The 22301-nt window shown below is 36.1% G+C and overlaps 1 protein-coding gene across 1 annotated transcript; it reads right to left on the bottom strand.

Annotated features, from left to right (window-relative positions):
* Positions 1 to 398: 398 nt before the first annotated feature.
* On the bottom strand, positions 399 to 22295 carry LOC149486862 (RAC serine/threonine-protein kinase-like). Its single transcript, XM_089697163.1, has 6 exons — positions 21738 to 22295; positions 18613 to 18754; positions 11102 to 11299; positions 10459 to 10713; positions 5607 to 5710; positions 399 to 1035 (listed from the first exon to the last, which is right to left on the bottom strand). Exons 1-6 carry the CDS (start codon positions 22028 to 22030, stop codon positions 543 to 545), a joined length of 1485 nt encoding a protein of 494 aa, XP_089553289.1. The 5' UTR covers positions 22031 to 22295; the 3' UTR covers positions 399 to 542.
* Between the last annotated feature and the right edge of the window lie 6 nt (positions 22296 to 22301).

A 22301-nucleotide genomic window follows, 5' to 3' on the forward strand; every position in this document is an offset into this window, starting at 1 on the left:
GACACGTGCAGTACATGTGACACGCGTGACACGTGCGACTCGCGGCGTCGGCAGCCGGCCACACGGTACACTCGTTAGTTAATTATAAAGTAAATGCTTTCTCTTCACCCGTCTCGCTCGACATTTTAGGTAGACAATTCCTCGAATTCGTTCCTATTTTATATCTATATACGCGTATCCTTATTAAAAAAACCGCTCACACTTCTCACTTATAAAACACAACATCGAGGTCCACTATGACAGATCGGGTGTTCATATTCGTAAACGATAATCGAAACATATTGCGATCCAATTTCGGGGGTTTCGTATTTCGCTAGCGCAAAAAATCGATCAACGGCACAATTCGTCGTCACAAATAATCTATCGAACGAAACGGACTCACGATCAATATTTAGAGGGACGAATCGTCGAAAAAGAAAGGGACATCGAAAACTTAAAACGTAAAGCATAAACGAAAGGGGTCCAGCGAGCGGGCGCGCGTGGCGGCGGTGGCGGGCGGTGGCCGGCAGTGGCGGGCGGTGGCCGGCAGTGGCGGGCGATGGCTAGTGGCGGCGGTCGGCCAGCGCCGAGTGGTGCGACAGGTGCGACAGCGCCGAGTGCGCGGACGAGCAGATGTCCTGGTAGGAGAACTGCGGGAACTGGTCCACCTGGCGCGCGGCCACCGCGTCGTGCTCGGGCGGCGTCAGCTCCACCGACTCGCCCGTGAACTCCGAGTCGAAGTAGCGCGTGTCCGTGTCGGACTCGACCTGCGGCTTGAAGGGCGGCGGGATCTTCTTGGCCAGCAGGTCGGCCCAGTTGATGGCGCTGAAGAAGGGGTGCGCCATGATGTCGGCGGCGTCCCGGGGCCCGGCGCCGAGCCGCCGCGCGGGCTCCTTGGTGAGCAGCGCGGCGAGCAGCGCGCGGCACGCGGCCGACACGGCGCGCGGGAACCGCACCTCCTCCTCCAGGATCAGCGCGAACAGCACGTCGTGGTCGCGGTTGTAGAACGGCAGGCGCCCGCACGCCATCTCGTACAGCACCACGCCCGTGCCCCACCTGCGGCACATAAGTGTTACTGCGGCACGTGCGGCTCGACAATATACGACAGAACGACTAGATATACAGGTATATTAAGAAGAGCTGGAACGTCAACACATTTACACATTGCACATGTTAGGCCGGGAGATACTGACACAAAATTTCGGGTCATTTGTAACAGGATGGCGGTCTAGAGGGGTCTTAGTATGCAATGACAAAAAGAAAAATGATGGTCAGAACGCTGGTACCGGCGAACTAGTCGCGTGGGCGTTAGTCACACTCGTCGGATAAATAGCGAAAGTCCAACGATTTGTAACACAAAAATTTTAGAATTTACCGATAGCCCTTAAAAAAGATGTAGGCGGTAGTGTCATGCCATACTTTTACGATGTGACTTACAGTCCGCCCATACCGACGTGAATGCGTTGATTTAAAAAAAAACAATTCAACCATTTGTACCGGGCTCACTTTTGCACAGGTAACCATCGTCGTGCAGCCATTTACTAAAATCGCCATGCCATACTTTTCGGACGATTCCAAATGGTCGCCATACCGCGGAAAATCTGCAAATTTTTGAATTTTTTTTTCTCGCCAAACGATTTTCACCACCCTACATTTTTTTTCAACAACTCCTGAATGATTATAAATAGAAGTGTGATAATGCCATACCTGTGGGAGGTGGCGAATGTGTATAAGATTTTTTCTTATTGTAAGATTTTATTCGTAGTTTGAACGATTTGTACGATTCGAATTAATTGTACGATTCGATTCGAACGCACTAATTTTTCCCTCTATTAAAAGTATGGCAAATATAATAATGGTCACGTTGCATCATATACTTTCCAAAAATGCCGTACTGGTACAAATCGCCAATTCTTTTCATTTTTTTTTTACGTCTTGGCTTAAGTCTTAAAATCATCCGCCCCATGTTTGCAATCTGCGATATTTTTTTCTAGGTAGAATTGTATACAAACAAACAGAATATAATGATCCCATACTGTAAAAAATTATTTTACGTATTGTACAGTCGTATTTTTGAAACGTGACGAATAAATTAATTTTCAAGTATGGCAGCACTTTTTCCCCCTACTAGAAGTATGGCAAATATAATAATGGTCACATTTTATCAAATACTCTCCAAATATCTAAATGCAATACTGGTACAAATTGTTTGGCGAAAAAAATTTTTTTTTGCAGATTTTCGGCGGTATGGTGGCCATTTGGAATCGTCCGAAAAGTATGGCATAGCGATTTTCGTAAATGTCTGCACGATGATGATTACCTGTGCAAAAGTTAACCTGGTACAAATGTTTGAATTGTTTTTTTTTTTAATCAACGCATCGCGTCGGTATGGGGGGCTGTAAGTTACACCGGAAAAGTATGGCATGACACTACCGCCTACATCTTTTTTATGGGCTATCGGTGAATTCTAAAATTTTTGTGTTACAAATCGTTTGACTTTCGCTATTTATCCGACGAGTTCGACTAACGCCCACGCGACTAGTCCGCCGGTACCAGCGTTCTGAGTTCTGACCATCATTTTTCTTTTAGTCATTGCGTAATAAGACCTCTGTAGAACCGCCATTCTGTTACAAAAGACCCGAAATTTTGTGTCAGTATCTCCCGGCCTATGTATGTGTCATATTTTGCAATTGTTTATAAATACAGGGTGATGTAATTGGTGTAGTACGAATATCTAAAAATCTATGAAGAATTTTGTGATACAGTAAATGGAAGAATTATAGACTATTTTACAGTATTTAATAAAATCTTTTAATAAAATTTAATTTTTTGTTCATTTTCATTAGAAATGTCAATTTTTCTCACCAAGGTGGAAATTTGGATGATAAGAATCTTGTTAGAAAAATATAAATTTTGACTAAAATCGGCATTTTTTTTTTCAAAAATAAAATTACTAATTAATAATCAGAGTTATCACATTATTAAAAAAACGCCCGTTATTTAAATCATTATCAAAACAACCATCCGTGTGTTGGGAGTATGCGCACGTGTTATTTGTATTGTTTTTATGACCTGAAATTTAATTATTATTTGATAATTGAATGATTATTAATACTTTTATCCAATTGATTATTATTAGAATAAATAATTAACTTCATCAATTGATTTACTTTTAAATTATAATTTTACAGGTAAATTATGAGAGCTTTCATAAGTACATAATTATATTTGCATATTTTATCTACAACGCACCCATTTTACAATTCAAGTCTAAAATGAAACTAGAGTCGCATTTATTTTTGAACATACTGTAAGTGGAATTGCATAAGTGTGAGTACTGTGAACATGCCAGCTTTCCTTAATTGACCGATACATTATACAATCCTATACGCGAACGAATCGATATTCGACCTATTTCACGTGAATTCGACTTAGATTTACGAAACATTTTAGGAGGCCTGTATGTCTCGTTGTTATGAATTACTTTTTATTTCGATTTTATAGCATTAAAATGCTTTATAAATATTCGAGCTAAATAATAATTTTGATTAATTCAAATTGTACTCGAGCCACGTGTTTGAGTGGTGTCAATAATGTCAGAACTATCCTATTGCCAGTGACCAGTCAGTAGTGTCGCGGTCGGTGTTGTGTATAATTGTTTGAGTGGTGTCAGTTGTGCGTTTGTCGATACTCATCACAAAATCACCTGTTATGAAAGTTCGTTCCCATGAATTTCCCTTTTTTTACCGAAATGCAAATTAAATTAAGGATGATTTTTTTATACTACCCTCAAATTATAAATACATAATTGGTTAGGGGAAAAAAAGATCAAGATATTAAATTTTTAAAATCAACTGTCAATTTCGGCTCACGAATTGTCGATTTTTTATTAAGTAGGTAATCCTCCTTATTTTACCAAAAATTTAAAATAAAAGAGAATTAACCTTTGCCACATTGTATCATTTCAAAATACCGACAATGTCAAAGTTTCAATTAAATTTTCTTATCCCCAATGCACTTTACAATACACATTCGAATCGATTTATCAATATACAGCCAATATCTGTAAATACGCAGTCGCTGCAGTCAGTGGCGGTACGTTCATACAAGCTGAAAAGCCCGGCTTGCCTTAAAAATTCGCTACGAGACAAAAAGAAAAATACGCAAATTCACGTTTGAATATTCGCGCGCAATGAGCAATTCATAATTTGCTCCGAAATTCAATGAAAACTCACCTACAATATAATATAATACGCTTAAATGACGCCTAGCATAAAACAATGTCGAATTCGAGTAAACTTTTTAATTTCATCCTTCTTCCTATCGGAATAAGGTCGTACCTTTTATTTTGACATTACAATCTAAATTGGATGGATTATAAACAGTGCGGTGTCGTTCTTGAGCGACATGTAGTTGTCTCGCTTGCACGCGTGGGCTTTTACCGGGCTTTGCGCTCATCTCTTCTAACGTATGAAAGTTCGTCGAAGTAGCTACATACCTAGCTATAGAATTCTATAGCAATTTGTATGGCGAAAAAAGCCCGGCTTTACAGTGTGAAGATAGTTACGATTGCGCGAACGAACGTCGTGAATATTATTGTTATTAGGTATAGTTTGTTTGAGCGGGTGATTATACCGGTGTAATTTAGGTTAAGTTTTTCGAATTTTGTGATAAAATGAGTGTCGCGACAGCAGATTGTGTTGTAAATTGTGATGGTTTGCTTTGTGCTCAGCGGGGGAAAGGTAAAATCATTAAACTTTACTGAAAAACAACAATTAATTTCTTCATCAAAACCAACTCCCGATTTGTGCATTACCCAAACTAGTAAGTCACATAAACGAAAATTTAATTGTAATGTTTACGAATTAATCGATTTCAATTTTCGTGAATGAGAATTGCTTAGAAGAAGCCTTTCCCCAGCTGTAGAAACTTGCACATTTATTTGGTAGTTACGATTCCTGCTAGTAGGTAGTTCTTCCACGGAGCGTGCTTTCTCATCGTTAAATCGAATTCATAGGTACGTATTTAAGAAATACACAAGGCCAAGAACGCCTTTCTGAATAATCAATGATTGCCATAGAAAAGGAGCTGTTATAGGTATGTAATTGAATTCTAAAACAATCACCTACTTTCTATTCCGATGTTATAAAATCTTTCCTTCAGAAAGATGAAAGATCGGCGTTTTGAATTAGAATATAAATGATCTGTACAATTTTTGAATTTTATTAATAATTTAAAGTAAAATGTCATACAGTTTAATATAATTTATCAATTTCAATGATAAACGTTTGACTCGACTGTTTGCGGGCGCGCGTGAAAATATAGAAGATTTGATTTGATGTTCACGTTTTTTTTATAAGTTTTATAACGAACATAATTACACAGTATACCTTCCTACCTAATTCAAGAAAAGGGTACCCAGCAAACACTTTTAAAAATTTGGGCTTGTCCTGTCCTTACACCCTAGGCACGCCACTGGCTACAGTGAATATCGAGTGCCGAGTCGTACGGTTTAGTTACGTCGTCAAGACAAATGTCGGCCTTTTATTATGTGATAACACTGTGTGTGCGTGTATGTGTGTGTGTGCGTGTGTGTGTGTGTGTGTGTGCGCGTGTGTGCGGCTCACCAGTCGACGGCGGGCCCGTAGTCGGTGTCCTCCAGCACCTCGGGCGCGAGGTACTCCGGCGTGCCGCAGAACGTCTTCGTGGTGCGCCCGTACGTTATGTTCACCTGCGCACGCACATCATTACAGTTTTAACTCGTGTTTGTTTCATTTTTATATAATACGATTTGTTATGATATTAATGTCAAATAATGTACAAAATAAGTGATCACTCATATTAAGTGATAAGGCCGCCTTCTGTGCTGTTTTTCTTTAAGAATAAGTTTTGTTTGTATTTTTTTGTATTTTGGCAGCACAATAAAGAGTTTAAATAAATAAAATAAGCACAACAGGCATTCAATCTTTCACTTCGCAACTTTCATAACACGAAACGATTACGATTTTTTTAATATGATTTTAATATCTGGATATAGTTCAGGGACTATAGAACGATACAGTAGTATCGGTCAATTAAGGAAAGCTGGCATGTTCACAGTACTCACACTTATGCAATTTCACTTACAGTATGTTCAAAAATAAATGCGACTCTAGTTTCATTTTAGACTTGAATTGTAAAATGGGTGCGTTGTAGATAAATATATGCAAATATAATTATGAAAGCTCTCATAATTTACCTGTAAAATTATAATTTAAAAGTAAATCAATTGATGAAGTTAATTATTTATTCTAATAATAATCAATTGGATAAAAGTATTAATAATTATTCAATTATCAAATAATAATTAAATTTCAGGTCATAAAAACAATACAAATAACACGTGCGCTCACTTTCTAATGGTCTAAAATATAATATACATTACCATAGTAAATTTACTCAGAAAATGCATACAAACAGTGTGATAATCGGATTGTCTGTAATTTATTTTTCCTTTAATTTTTATCACATTCCCCTCCTTTTCTTATAGGTTTCATCCTACTACCTACTATTTTTTTTTTGTTTCAAAAATTATCGACCCCGGTCTAACACACGGATGGTTGTTTTGATAATGATTTAAATAACGGACGTCTTCTGCAGTTGCGGAGCAGTCTTGTCCTGACTTTGGTCGAGTAAAGATATCTAAGAAATATTATATTTGTAGTAAGTACGTAATACCTACCAATACGCGCTAACAAATATGTGTTACAATATGTTTATTGTATAATTTTCACACTATTGGTTTTAAACTCAAACTCAAACATTTATACAATTAGACTTCTTCTAGAAGCACTTTTGAATCGTCATAACAGTTTAACAGTTTTAACATTTACCACCAATTCAGAAAGCAGTATCTATAGAGAAGAAGAATAATCTATTTAATCATAATCGTAATCTTCTACTTCACTGAAACTCATCGCTCGAAGAACTCGCCGTCGGAATTTCTTAATGTTATTATAAATGAGTCAGTGTAATTATCTACTTTTGGTTCTAATTGAATATATTTTTCCTCATGTTCTCGCGTCTTTCTCCAAACGTCACTAAACATATCCAGACTAATAGCATTTGCTTCCTTTCTAAATAATTCTTCCACAGTTTTCAAGTTAAAGTTCACATTTTGTGATGCTACTTTCCCTTTAATTATGCCCCATAGTAACTCTATTGGGTTGAGTTCTGGATGGTATGGTGGAAGGCGCAATACACTATGTCCATGATCTTTGAGGATTGCATCAAGTAGGTAAAAATGGTGTATAGTTTGGCTTATTTTTTTAATAATGTGATAACTCTGATTATTAATTAGTAATTTGATTTTTGAAAAAAAAAATGCCGATTTTAGTCAAAATTTATATTTTTCTAACAAGATCCTTATCATCCAAATTTCCACCTTGATGAGAAAAATTGACATTTCTAATGAAAATGAACAAAAAATTAAATGATTTTATTAAATACTGTACAATAGTCTATAAGACTATAACTCTTCCATTTACTGTATCACAAAATTTCGTACTACACCAATTACATCACCCTGTATTTATAAACAATTGCAAAATATGACACATACATAGGCCGGGAGATACTGACACAAAATTTCGGGTCATTTGTAACAGAATGGCGGTTCTACAGAGGTCTTATTACGCAATGACTAAAAGAAAAATGATGGTCAGAACGCTGGTACCGGCGGACTAGTCGCGTGGGCGTTAGTCGAACTCGTCGGATAAATAGCGAAAGTCAAACGATTTGTAACACAAAAATTTTAGAATTTACCGATAGCCCATAAAAAAGATGTAGGCGGTAGTGTCATGCCATACTTTTCCAGTGTAACTTACAGCCCCCCATACCGACGCGATGCGTTGATTTAAAAAAAAAACAATTCAACCATTTGTACCAGGCTAACTTTTGCACAGGTAATCATCATCGTGCAGACATTTACGAAAATCGCCATGCCATACTTTTCGGACGATTCCAAATGGCCACCATACCGCCGAAAATCTGCAAAAAAAAATTTTTTTTTCGCCAAACAATTTGTACCAGTATTGCATTTGGATTTTTGGAGAGTATTTGATAAAATGTGACCATTATTATATTTGCCATACTTCTAGTAGGGGGAAAAAGTGCTGCCATACTTGAAAAATTAATTTATTCGTCACGTTTCAAAAATACGACTGTACAATACGTAAAATAATTTTTTACAGTATGGGATCATTATATTCTGTTTGTTTGTATACAATTCTACCTAGAAAAAAATATCGCAGAATGCAAACATGGGGCGGATGATTGTAAGACTTAAGCCAAGACGTAAAAAAAAATGAAAAGAATTGGCGATTTGTACCAGTACGGCATTTTTGGAAAGTATATGATGCAACGTGACCATTATTATATTTGCCATACTTTTAATAGAGGGAAAAATTAGTGCCATACTGCTACAAATCGTTCAAACTACGAATAAAATCTTACAATAAGAAAAAAATCTTATACACATTCGTCACCTCCCACAGGCATTATCACACTTCTATTTATAATCATTCAGGAGTTGTTGAAAAAAAAATGTAGGGTGGTACAAATCGTTTGGCGAGAAAAAAAAATTAAAAAATTTGCAGATTATCCGCGGTATGGCGACCATTTGGAATCGTCCGAAAAGTATGGCATGGCGATTTTAGTAAATGGCTGCACGACGATGGTTACCTGTGCAAAAGTTAGCCCGGTACAAATGGTTGAATTGTTTTTTTTAAATCAACGCATTCACGTCGGTATGGCGGACTGTAAGTCACATCGTCAAAGTATGGCATGACACTACCGCCTACATCTTTTTTAAGGGCTATCGGTAAATTCTAAATTTTTTGTGTTACAAATCGTTGGACTTTCGCTATTTATCCGACGAGTGTGACTAACGCCCACGCGACTAGTCCGCCGGTACCAGCGTTCTGGCCATCATTTTTCTTTTTGTCATTGCGTAGGTACTAAGACCCCTCTAGACCGCCATCCTGTTACAAAAGACCCGAAATTTTGTGTCAGTATCTCCCGGCCTAACATGTGCAATGTGTAAATGTGTTGACGTTCCAGCTCTTCTTAATATACCTATACATATTATAGAAACATCATCGATAAGGACAGATCCATTACGATGCGCATTTGAACAATCGGAACCACAGACATGTATCAAGATAGACTAAGCGAGTGTATGTACTTCCCGTGTCCAAACTAAGTTTATGAAACTTACTTGACGCTGGCCTACACTCAGTCCGCGCTTGCAGTTCGCCAAGGAAAGACGTGAAGCTGAATAAAGTAAAATGCCGAATTGCGCCGTTATAAACTGTAGAAACTCCACAGCTGTGAGTGGCCGAGTGATAACTCGGAAGGAAACATCTCCGATAGGAGATGTTTCCTTCCACCGGTAAGTAATTTTCTAATCAGAATATGCACTATTTATTTTAAAATCAAATAAAGAATATCTGTGGAAAACGATCGTGACAAACACGGATACCAAATCATACGAAATGATTCGGAATACATTGCGGCTTTTACTTGGCACGGTAAAGATCGCGTCGTATGATAACAAGCAATGAATGGCGTCTTCTCATTTTTCTGTCCAATTTTGTGGTTAGTGATGTTCATTTGATGCAACAGTTCTCGATTCTAATCGATTTTATAATCGAACAGAAAAATGATAATTTGAAGGAGCAATTTTTCAGAAAAAAAGGCATAGATTTTTTTTGTCATTTAATACGACTTGACCTAGAACTTTTAAGTATTTTAATACAAAGGTACTAAAAATAAATATTATGACATGGACGCCATTAGTTAAAGTGTCATCTTGGGAGTTTTTTTAAGAAAACTCCTTATTGCTTAGACTATGTTTGTTTTTTCAGTTTTCCAAGTAACCCTGAGAAATGGATCGATGCAACGGGACATAAAGATTGATTGATTGACAGTTTCATTACTTTCTTTCGATGGCCTCTCTAGTACGTAGTACATGGTAACTCAATGGGCATATGTAAGAAAAAGCTAAAACACATTAGTTTACTTGTTAGAATATTAAAAGGTTTATAACTTTATTTTATCATTCCCCTGTCTATGGTAATTATCATTTTTCTGTCTTGAATCGATTTAGTAATCGATTACGATTCATTTATTTAACTACCTCTTAGACATAGATCTAGTTTGATCTGATTTCTTTCGATTTACTTCGATGGGATAGGACGATACTAGAATCGCCGCGCGAGTGGCGTCCTAATCGATTTAGCGTAAAATGAAATTACCATCACTAAAAAGCGCTCGTGACGTCATAACGCGTCAAGGTCAGTACAAAAAATATGACACGCTTGGTTTTCATACAGATCGCGGTACTTGCGTTGTCTACTTAATATACATGTCTGTGATCGGAACGGTACAAATCCCGATAGATGGCGCTATATGTATAGGAGGGTTCGAGCGGGGCGGCACCTTGCAGAGGCCGAAGTCGGCGATCTTGATGTGGCCGTCCTTGTCGAGCAGCAGGTTCTCCAGCTTGAGGTCGCGGTAGATGATGCCCTCGGCGTGCAGGTAGCCCAGCGCCGACACGATCTCGGCGCCGTAGAAGCGCGTGCGCTCCTCGCTGAAGGAGCGCTCGTGCGACAGGTGGAAGAACAGCTCGCCGCCGTTGGCGTACTCCATCACGAAGCACACGCGGTCGGCCGTCTGGAACGAGTAGCGCAGCGCCTGCGCGCGCGAGGCGTTACGTGTGGGAAATAGAGCGATCGCACAGCACCAGTGACAACGTTTCCGTTAAATACCTCTGTTCTACGATTAGTGCAATTATGAATCAAATTCAAACGAGCCCTAATTCATGAAATAATATAAAAGTATAGTAATTAGTATTCAAAAATTGGTTGTTTGTAAAGTAGGTTTACGATCGAGATGTTTACGTGATAACGTCTTATTGGTGGCAGTGCTCGAGATGAGACGGGAGATCGGTCCGTCTCTCTCTCGTTATACCTGCGTTCGCGCTCGTAAGGTTTTGGTGTGACAAGTTTCTGAACATGTCACCCGACTAAAACGATTTTAAAAACGTTATCACGTTAAAAAAAAATTAAATGTAAGCACAGACCGTGAGGAAGGGGTGCTTGGTCTTCTTGAGCACGTGGTTCTCGGTGATGGTGTGCGCCACCTCGTCCTTCTGGATGATGAGGTGCTTCTTGAGGATCTTCATGGCGTACAGTTTGCCCGTGCCCTTCTCGCGGCTCAGCACCACCTTGCCGAACGTGCCCTTGCCCAGCACCTTCACAAACTCGAACTTCTCCAGTGTCTGCAACATTCGTGTTCAAAGTTTTATGTAAATAACTAGCTGTTGCCCGCGACTTCGTCCGCGATTAGGTCGTTTTTCGTCATTCGTCGTTTAAAAAAAATACGTGACACTTTATTTTTGAATGTTCTTAATTATTGTCTCTTATAAAATTTAACTACTTGCATTAAAATTGAACACTCTGATAAGAAAATCTTAAAATCTGAAGAAAACATGAATGAATGTGATTTAAATTCTACATTACTGATCGTTGCCTGGAAGAAATGGCTTATAGCCATAAGGCCGCCCACTGTATGCCGATTGTATCTTTTATTTTGTGTCGTCTTAATCTTGTATTTCCTATACAGTGAAGAATAAATAAATAAATAAATAAATTACTTAGTATCAAAATATAATAATCTAAATTAAATGTAGATTAACAGTTTGAGCACACCATTATAGAATATGTACTTAAGTATTAAATTACGTTAGTTAACATAGTAACTTTACTAAAAACACGATGACTTTTTCGCGCTCGGTACCACAAACTAAGCATGTTTGTGGTAAGTGGCCCGCGTGACGCGTCACTTGACCCCCCGCGAGTTCCCCTCCGTTGCTATGCGAAAATACATTCGTTGCTCTATTTTAAGAAAAATTTGTAATACTGTGGCCTGGGCGTTATAACACGTCCAGGGAGTTCCTGAGTGCCGATATCACCATCTTGAGGAAAAGCTTCTAATGTCGATTTAAAACTGCATACATACGAATTAACCTGTTCTAAAATTGTGAAATGAGTTCAGTTTTAAATTTGAGAAATATTGATTTCTTGTTTTCCACTATTCGTTGTAGTCGAATACAAAATATAGGGTAAAAGTGGGATAGACGCCGCACCGGGATAGATGCCTCATTTTCAAAAAACCTCACTTCCCAGAGTCGTGACTACGAATTAATGATTTAAATAGGAGCTCCTATCACCCCGCACCTCGGGTACGCATGAGCTGTTGTTTGGTGAAGACGTGTTTCGCTAGTGCGTGTTGTAATATCCGCGGCGAACTTCACGAACACGTTAAAATTTAAAAAGGTTGATATTTGCCTTTGCATAACTTTATAAGCATTAATAAATTTCACTATATTTCTTATTATGTCTATACACTGGTTCATTAATTACAAATCTAAGTGAAAATAGTGGCTCTTTTGTTTTTATTTAATAAAAAAAATACTGGGGCAGCTATCCTTATCAAAAAGTATAGTTGCCCCTTTTTTTTCGAGGGATAGATGCCCTTAGGGGCCTCTAAGGGCTATCCCTCAATACATATTATGTATATGTTATTATCGATAATCACAGGTACCGTTTATATTTTTACCTGATTGCGCCAGAGGTTTTCTCTATGTTAACCGATTTTACTCGTTTAATTTGCTTTTTTTTGTTATGTATACTTACTTATTAATGATCTGCCCTTATACTGATTGTAGGAGAACCACGCCACGAAAATACAAAAGAAAAGAAGGAGTGCGAGCGCAAGTATATTCTTGGACAACAGAAAAACTATGTTAACATGACATTTGCTGGTTTATCATATAAATTTTATTAGATTTCGCGTTTATAGAGTATGTAAGGCATCTATCCCACTCTGCAGGCATCTATCCTCAAAAAAGGTGTTCTACAAAAATGTTTATTACACATTATCTATAAATGATAGGATAAAAAATATATATAGTAATTCAAAACAGATAATTAACCTAGCTATATTCATACAAAGTGTTCGTATAAGATTCATGTTTTTAAAATTATGAGGCTATTTCAAAAATTGGGGCATCTATCCCACTTTTACCCTATTTAAACAAACTTAGGTTGGCCTACAGGCAAAAGGGATCCTATCAAATGGTAAACTTGACCTTGTATCTTAAAAAAAAGCATGAACGGACCTTCTGATAATTATTGAGCACCAAAGGATCATTTGAAACGCGCTACTATAAGAGCGAATATTGTCTAATAACAGTTTACATTGCACAGTATGTTCCTCTAAAAGTAGTGATTTCAAAGGTTCCGGTGTATCTTCAAATGAAAGCCGGCTCCTTACTACACTTTAAAGCATTACAAAAAGAAAATACTACGCCTTTACAGAAGATGATCTGTAATCAATTGTGAGGTTATAAGCAAACCTATATTTGTCAGACCACACCACCGAATTCGTAGATTGTTTACCTCAAGTCATTAAGACTATGACGAAATCTGTCTGCAGTAAGACGGGCCTCTCGCTATTCGTCCGTTTCCAGAGACCGAATAGTTTCAATTCTTAATCTTTCATTAAACAAACTTATTAATCGTTCTTGTCTCATATAATTATTGTAATATTCGCGTCCCTACTCTAGTCATTGCTTATACTCATGTTCATCTTCAAGAGATCGAATAATATTATGATGCACCCTATCATTTGTCAAACGGTCTTCATATTGAGTAAAGTTTCAGATTCTCGAGATAAAATATGACTGTCGTGATCAGTAGTGAGACGTAATTCCCTCTCAGTGAGGGTTTCGGTCTCACGGGATAGTACAATATGCCGTTTGCGATCAGCTGTGAGACGTCATACCCTCTCAGTGAAGGTTTCGGTCTCACGGGATAGTAGGGGAGACCGGGTTTGGTTGTCTCACGGGTTGGTCGTCACAGCGGTCTTAACACAAAACTGAACTATCGAATAAGTCTGTTGAACAGCGTGGCAAGAGCGATACAGTGACAACGCTTTCCCCACTTCGCGTCAGACCGCCCCGATCTGCCGTGAGGGCCTCACACGTGTTTATTGTTTTCGCACAGATTTTTTATGATATGAGGACCGAATATGCTCCTCATAACATCACTTTTTGTGAACGAAATGACAGCGCGGTTTAATTTAATGCCAACACCATTAGAAAAAAGGATTATTATTAATTGTGAAAAAATATCATGATTTACACTATTAACACTCTTTTAACATAAAATATAAGTCTGTGAGTGTGTAAAAATAAATCCAGCTAATTACACATCAAACTTATGTTTATATTTAGGTATACGACATGAAAATATATTAATTACCAAGCAATAATAATACAGATAAGCAGTGGTGGCTCAGTGGTGAGACCTCGGACTTCGAATCGATAAGTCCGGGGTTCGAGACCAGGCGAGCGCGCAGGAAATAAATTGATTTTTCAATTTATCTGCGCATGTTGTAACATCCCCACTGCTCGAACGGTGAAGGAAAACATCGTGAGGAAACCGACATGTCGAAGAATTAAAAAGTTCGATGACATGTGTCATCCGCCAACACGCACTTGGCCAGCGTGGTGGATTATGGCCTGTACCCTCATAGGAGGCCCGTGTCCCAGCAGTGGGAACGTATATGGGCTGATGATGATGAATAATACAGATACATACTGAACATAAGTAGGTATAATAGATATTAAGTAGTATTAGTTAAAATATACTTTGACAGTTAGTCAAAGTTTATTTTTACTAACAACATGTAAATGAAGAAGAAATAATAATTACCAACGAACTAACCTTTTCTATAATACTTAACACGGCACATTTTTCAAATTATCTTGCTCAACCCTGCTCAAAAATTTGAGGGTTTTGTTGGAACTTTAATATGTCAAAACTATGATATATCTAAACTACGATACAACTTGCTTGCGGAAATGCTCATTACAATTGTGAATCTAAAGAATAACTAACAACATACTATTCAATTTTATTGAGCTGATGAATATCTTTTGCCTGGAAGAAATCACCGTCGCCTAATAAATATACTGTGTTTTCTTATAAAACCGTTACATAATTTATTTTATCTACTTAAATTATGAAAATGATATTATATTTATAAAATAAGAAACATATTATGTAAAATGATTAAAAATAAATAAATGAAGCAACTACGATTCAAAGAAAACATCTTTTTCAGTGTTAAAATGCTCTTAGCAATCCTGGATGATGAACTTTATCATGTACTCTGATCCCAGTACGGTCGGTACCTCGATAGCCATAACGATAAATATTTTAATCAGATAACCGCAAAGTCAAAAATATAAAAACATTACTTGTATAGTTGTGAGTGCAAAATTTACGTTTCATTTGGATTAACATTTTTTTCGGTACTAAAACGTAGTCGTTTGATATGTGGTTGGCTGCCCCTCCTCTCCTTCCTGAAAAATATCCTCCAAAATTTCCCGAGATACTTCCAATGATTGAACCATTGGACGTTGGACATTAACTTCAGTCAAAAAATGACGAAGCGGATGATTACTAATTTCCACTTAATCCTCGCTGCTACTATCTTTACCATCAAATCATCAATTTTCAAGTGGTGTTGTAAAAATATCAGCAGAAATCGTCTTCCAAAGGCGATATAATTTTATGAGCATTGAATCAGTAAATACCAAAATCAAAAGTTAACTGTAAATCTATAAAAAAAGCTACTTACAAATAAAATTTTATCAAAAACTACTGTTCCCAATGCACCTCAAAATAATAAAAGAATTCATCATTTTATTATTTCATTCTAAAAGTGTAATATAATACCTACCAACAAAAAACATGAATTGCTATCATTATAAAAAATAAATACCTATAAGTAACAACTTACTTTTTGTGGGAACGCATGATGGTGAAAATTCACAAAACACGAAGATTGCATTTGATATTTTTGGTTTTATGGCATTCAATTGCTTTATAAATATCACTACATAGTATAAAAAAGTCGCTTTCTCTGTCCCTATGTCCCTTTGTATGCTTAAATCTTTAAAACTTCGCAACGGATTTTGATGCGGTTTTTTTTAATAGATAGACTGATTCAAGAGGAAGGTTTTAGTATATAATTTATTAGGTTTTAGACAAAGCGGACGAACCCGCGGGCGGTAAGCTAGTAAATTTATAAAATACGAAGATTTTTAAAATTGTAACTAATGAACGCAATCAATATTAGATTAACTGTAGATAATGGTGTCTAGTTTTACTTAAAATAATAAACATCTACCCTCACTTTAAAAAAATGTAGTATATTTATTATTTACACGAAATATACCTTATAGGGAAGGGAAGATATGGGCTAAAGAGTTAAATAAATAACATAATTATATTTAAATTATTAATTTCCAACTGTGTATTCAGTAGTGTTAACATCTAAATTGATTTGATTTTTACGAAATCTCATAGATGGCGCTGTTACAAAATTAACATTATACAACTTACATACTATGTTTCTCTTCCCAAGTTACTTAAATGGCATAATTAATAGTGTCAATCTAGATATTGTCAAACAACATTTATATATGCGTCATTTGATTATTAATTTCCAATAGTTAACGTGTGTTTGATTTTCTAACACTTCATAGATGGCGCTGTTTCAAATTTGTCTTTATACTGCTAAGATTCATTTAACTGTTTCTCTGCCCAAATTACGTAAATGACATAGTTTTTATTTTGTAAAGCTAGATAATAGCATGGCTTACTCGAAACCAACATTTAAACATGAGTCTTTAGATTGTACGCTGTCGTAGTACACGGAATATGTAAGAAAAATAAAGGCTCACAGCTCCTCCCCCGAAGGTGATATCATGATAATATGTTTAAACTATCCTCACCCGACCTCTTAGGAATATTCATGCAAAATTTGAAGTAAATCTATGCAGTACTTTTCGAGATTAGCTCGGTCAAACATACAGACAAACAGACAAACAGACAAACAGACAAACAGACAAAAATTCTAAAAACTATATTTTTGGCTTCTATATCGATTATAGATCATGGATTATGTATTCTTTTAAAAAAATATTCAATGTACAGTTTTGACTTTCCTACGATTTTATTATATGTATAGATAATAAAATATATTTTTAATTTTAATGATAATTAATAGAAATGTTCAATTCTTCATAATTATTTATAATTAAAAAAAAATCTTTTCATTGATGAGTATTACCACAGTATTACAATATCTATACAGTACGGAAGCGAATGTACTTGTGCAGAGAAACGGAGGGGAACTGGCGGGGGGTCGGGCGACGCGGGCCGCGTAAGGCAAACACGCTTAGTTTGCCTTACCTAGCGCGAAAGGACGACGCAGTCGTATTTTTTGTGTAATAATTTTATTATACATAGGTACTTACATATTTTATTATGGCGCGCACAAACTGTTCCGTTTACGGATGTAAATCTACATTGAAATCCCAGAAGGAAACAATATTTCAGAAAGATTGTATTAATTGTATCTGTTTAATTTAAATCAAAGCTATGTATATGTTGTCCTTATTATTTTATAATCAGATTGTACATCCCAATGCGAATGCATTACTTAGTTAAATGTTATAATATACAATTAAGAACATCCAAAAATAAAGTGTCAACGTAAATAATATTTAGCAGTGCAATATCTGTAATTATATAATATTTATGAACAAATAATTACATCAGATTTAATAATCGCAATTATTTTGAATGTACATATGAATAAATGATTTCATCATAATATTAATAATCACAATTGTTTTATTTCCCATTTGTTGCAACCCTAGCGTATTTTCGTGTGGCAGCGTCAGTACCTACGCTGGCGGCGGCATCGCGCGACATCAAAGGCGTTTCCTTACTGTAGGAAATAATATTGTAATACTGTGGTATTACTGTAAACTTATTAATTATTATTATTGCTTATTCCATAGCATCACTTATGTTGCTATAAATATCATAAAATATAAATTATATGCAGGGTATTGAAGGACATACTTATTGTGTTTTATTTTATTTGTATAATTGTAAGAACTTAACAGTCATACATGATTTCATATAAAAATGTTCTAAAATTCACTACGACCACACAACATGTTCTATTACATATTAAAAAAAGAAAAACAGCATATAAAAAAAAAACAAGCCTCGCGCAAATGAACTAACTAATCTTAATCTTAAAATAATAAATAAAACCCACATTTCATTACAGGATTAGAAAACTAAATAATTTAAATTATACATAGGTTACACATTAGCTACATAAAATGATATTTCTTAATTGATTACTATAACTATTTCAAGAACATTGGAAAATATAGATGTCTAATAATTATCATTATGTATAAAATTTAGCTGCTCTTTTTAAAAAGGCATTCTTGGCGTAATTTGTATTACAGGGAGTGACTTCAAATGTGTATCTGCAACGTGAGGAAATGTGTTGTTATAGTTGTGGCTTGTGGGTTAAGTTTAGATGAATTGTGCTGGTCCGTGTAAGTAGTTGGTGTCAATGGATATCAGTGTTGCAACGCGACAACGCGTAGCTTGTGGTGTAATATGGCGGGTGTGTGGTGTGTGCACTCACGATGCGGCGCGGGTCGCGGAAGCTGGTGCCGAGCTGCGCGATGTCGCGGTCGTCGCCGTCGGGCGGGCCGGCCGGGCCCGCGCCCGCGCTGCCGCCGCTCAGCTGCGACGACACGTAGCGGATCGCCGCCACCCACTCCTCGCTGCAACCACACCACGATATCACTACTATATAGCCCACGAGTTCATTCTATTTGGAAAACGAAACGTGCTAAAAACATCAGGCTTGAAAACTAATTTTAAATATTCAAGTTTATGTTATTTCATACTAGCTGCGCTCCGCGGTTTCACTCGCGTCGCTACGCTCCCGTTGGTCTTAGCATGATCAAATATAGCCTATAGCCTTCCACGATGAATTGGCTATCTAACACCGAAAGAATTTTCCAAATCGGACCTGTAGTTCCTGAGATAAGCACGTTCAAACAAACAAACTCTTCAGCTTTATAATATTAGTATAGATAAAAATACGATAGAATGCAGCAATTACAAGAGTAATACAAGATGTATTTTAAAATGTACATATTATTAATGCCGTACCTAATATACATAATAAATGGGACATTTTAAGAAAAACAATAGTTTATTTTTACAGAACTCATATAGCATATAAAAAATTTGGTTAACTGATAGTTGTCTATGTCTAACTATCATACACATATACTTTTGATATTCAATTATTTAATTCTATTTATTTGTATTTTTTCTGTTTGTTTTGTGTGGTGCTGAATAAATATTCCTTTTTCTCTCTTTAATAATCAATATGCAAAATGTTATCTTTTACAAGTGATCTCACAGTTTTCACTTTTATATTGTACTTATCAAATTATCACAACAATTGATGATATTTAATGGAAATACATTCACAAAAAATTCAATATTATTCATTTATAGTAGAGCCATTTTAATAGGCAATATTTGACAGTTCAACAAAATTTAAAAACGTAACCTAGTAACGACGACATAGAATAACATGATATTTCGTTTTGTTAGAACTGCACATTTGCTAAACTTTTTTCAATTACGATTATATATTTATAATAATAATGACCGATACAAGTAATTTTAAGATTTCATTTTACTGATAAACCATTCTAAACATAATAAACAATTTCTGAATTGAAGAACTGACGTCGCTACAATTTTGTGTCAATAAACCTTTTTTCTTTTAAAATACCAGAGACGTTACTCTAAAAATCGAAATCTGAAATCTAGAATCGAATGCATTGATTACTTGTGAATAAAAATCATCATAAATTAATAAATTCGATTGACAAATGTTTGAAATCCGTATCGATTAATTCACTTTAATCGATATTTTTAAGCAGGTTACCTCTCTTCGAAGATAAAATTGATAGACGTCAAATGTTGCCTATTAAATTGGCTCGACTATAAATTACAAAACTGTCAACATCGATTGAAATATGTTTCAGAAGCTGAACACCACTATCACTAACAAATGTTTGTAATAGTATATGAATTTATTGGTTTAATTTTTTGTTATCTGTCACACAAAAGTCACTGAACAGATTTTGATGATACTTGGCAGTGATGTAGCCTTCGTACCAAAATATAGGAAGAATTTCCATCCCTCACATGTCATTTTGGCTTATATGACTTTTGCCCATTTGTTCACCATCTGCGGCTAAAACCGTGTGGCACAGCTAGTATACACTATAAAGCTACAATATTGTATATTATTATTTTATGACACAACTGAGCCCAACTCGAATAATGGCCACATCAAAACTTTTTATTATTATTTCATAAATACCTACCAATTATAATCAAGATGATTCACCATCAATGCTTACCTAAATAACAAAGACTTTTAATTAAGAATGACTGAATTCACTCGTTATTGCTGTCTTATCTTGAAGTTGTAAGAACTCTTATGACACTTTTTATCTAAATTATTTCTGGAAGTAAAGGCCAAAATTCATCAAGGGATTTTTATATGAATCCTTTTTTTATATTTTGTTTGTTGACTTGTTTTCATTTTCTTTTCTTTATTTTTATGTTTATAGATGCAGTGGACCGAGTTAATCCATTGAAACAATTGAAAATTGATTTAACATAACTCTCAATGTGAGCTGATGTAGATATAAAGATGTTTACAAATATTATCTTCTAGCGGCCCCTTAGAAGATAATATAAGACCTAGGTGTTCACTTAATATTATGTACTTTAATTATAAATTACTAATTTAATTTTACGGTAAACAGATGAACACGAGGAATCACATAATCATACGCTCATAAACATTCCTATAACTTCTGTTAGGTACTTCATTTTTTTGTTTAATTTCTTATTGACAAAACTGTAACAAATTTTAATTTCCTGGTTTAATGCAAATGTAATAAGAGGTGAATAATCACAGAAATTTTAATTAATCAATCCATCAGAGGCCACATCAAGGCTATACTTTACCTGTGTAGAATAGAATTATTATAATTTACTTATACAAATGTTTACATAACAGAAATAGCAAATGGTTTAACCCATTGAGCCCCAAGCAGCCCGATCGGTTCCAGACACAACAGAAATTATTGTGTCTGTGGTTCCAGGGCCTGAGTTATTAAAAATTCCCATTATAAAATATAAAATAAATATTTCTATTACTTACTTAATAAAGGTGAAAGCGGATTTGAGATAATGAACTCATTACAGGACAATCATATCTCTAAAAAGATACATGTATATGTAAATATTTACACTTGTTATGATGAAATAATAGCAAAGTAAAATTATGAAATCCTTCGTAGAATGTCATAATAGAGTAAACAATACATACAAGTGTGCATAAAAAGTGTTCAGCTGAGTCAGCCACATGAGTGTGCAGGCTCACTGTAAACAAACAAACTGTGGACTTTGGACTCTACACTGTTTTTACTGCTTTTCCACTTACTATTGTGACATACAACATTGTTATGGCATGAAATACATTAAAACAAATGTTTATAATTAATTACCTGCAACATTAATTTAATTCACAGATATATTGAAAGTTAAATTTATAATTAATTGTTTTAATGCAATTAAATGAACAACCTAGTTGCACCAAAATAACTAAACGATAGAAACAATAAATCTAACTGGGGGTTTATCAGCATGGTGAAGTGTACGTACCGTTCCTGCTCGGAGTCGACGGCGAAGTTCCGTTCGATGACCGTGGTCCACTGCAGACCGCGGATGGTGAACACGTTGGGGCGAGGTTTGTCCACGGCCATGATCTGGCAGTCGCGGACGGTAAACTTGTTGAGGGGGTCACGGTAGTTGTTTCGTTCGGGCTGCGACTTGAAGCCCACCAGGTCGCCATTGTCGAAAAGGATGAAGTAACGATCGCGCCAGTTCCGTATGTGCTCGCCGCGTTTGAGCAGCCAGCCCTCCTTGACAATATTGCCGGGCGCCGCCTCCGCCATAGCCAGCTGCCTCGAGGCCTACCCGTGCTCTTGCGAGCTGTTTGATAACAAATTTCCACTCGTCGACGTACCACCACGTTTATGTTTTTACACTTCCCACGTGCGTTTCACCTATGCTGAATCACACCATCGATGTTAATACTGAGCATTTTTAAAGATAAAAGTGCAAAATAACACTGATTAATAATATTTTTTCCGCCTAGAAAACGACACGATTTAGCGACGTAGCCTCGCGGTAATAAAGTTAACGATTAAAAAATACAATGTTATC

The sequence above is a fragment of the Colias philodice genome, chromosome 7, assembly GCF_061535455.1.
Source record: "Colias philodice isolate Cphi_HAF_F1 chromosome 7, ilColPhil1 Martin Lab GWU primary, whole genome shotgun sequence".
NCBI lineage: Eukaryota > Metazoa > Arthropoda > Insecta > Lepidoptera > Pieridae > Colias > Colias philodice.

Coding starts and splice junctions, on each gene's coding strand:
- LOC149486862 (XM_089697163.1), bottom strand. CDS start 22,030: ATGGCGGAGGCGGCGCCCGGCAATATTGTCAAGGAGGGCTGGCTGCTC. Junction 18,755..21,737: donor GTCGACTCCGAGCAGGAACG/GTACGTACACTT, acceptor GTGTGGTTGCAG/CGAGGAGTGGGTGGCGGCGA. Junction 1,036..5,606: donor TACGGGCCCGCCGTCGACTG/GTGAGCCGCACA, acceptor TATGTGCCGCAG/GTGGGGCACGGGCGTGGTGC.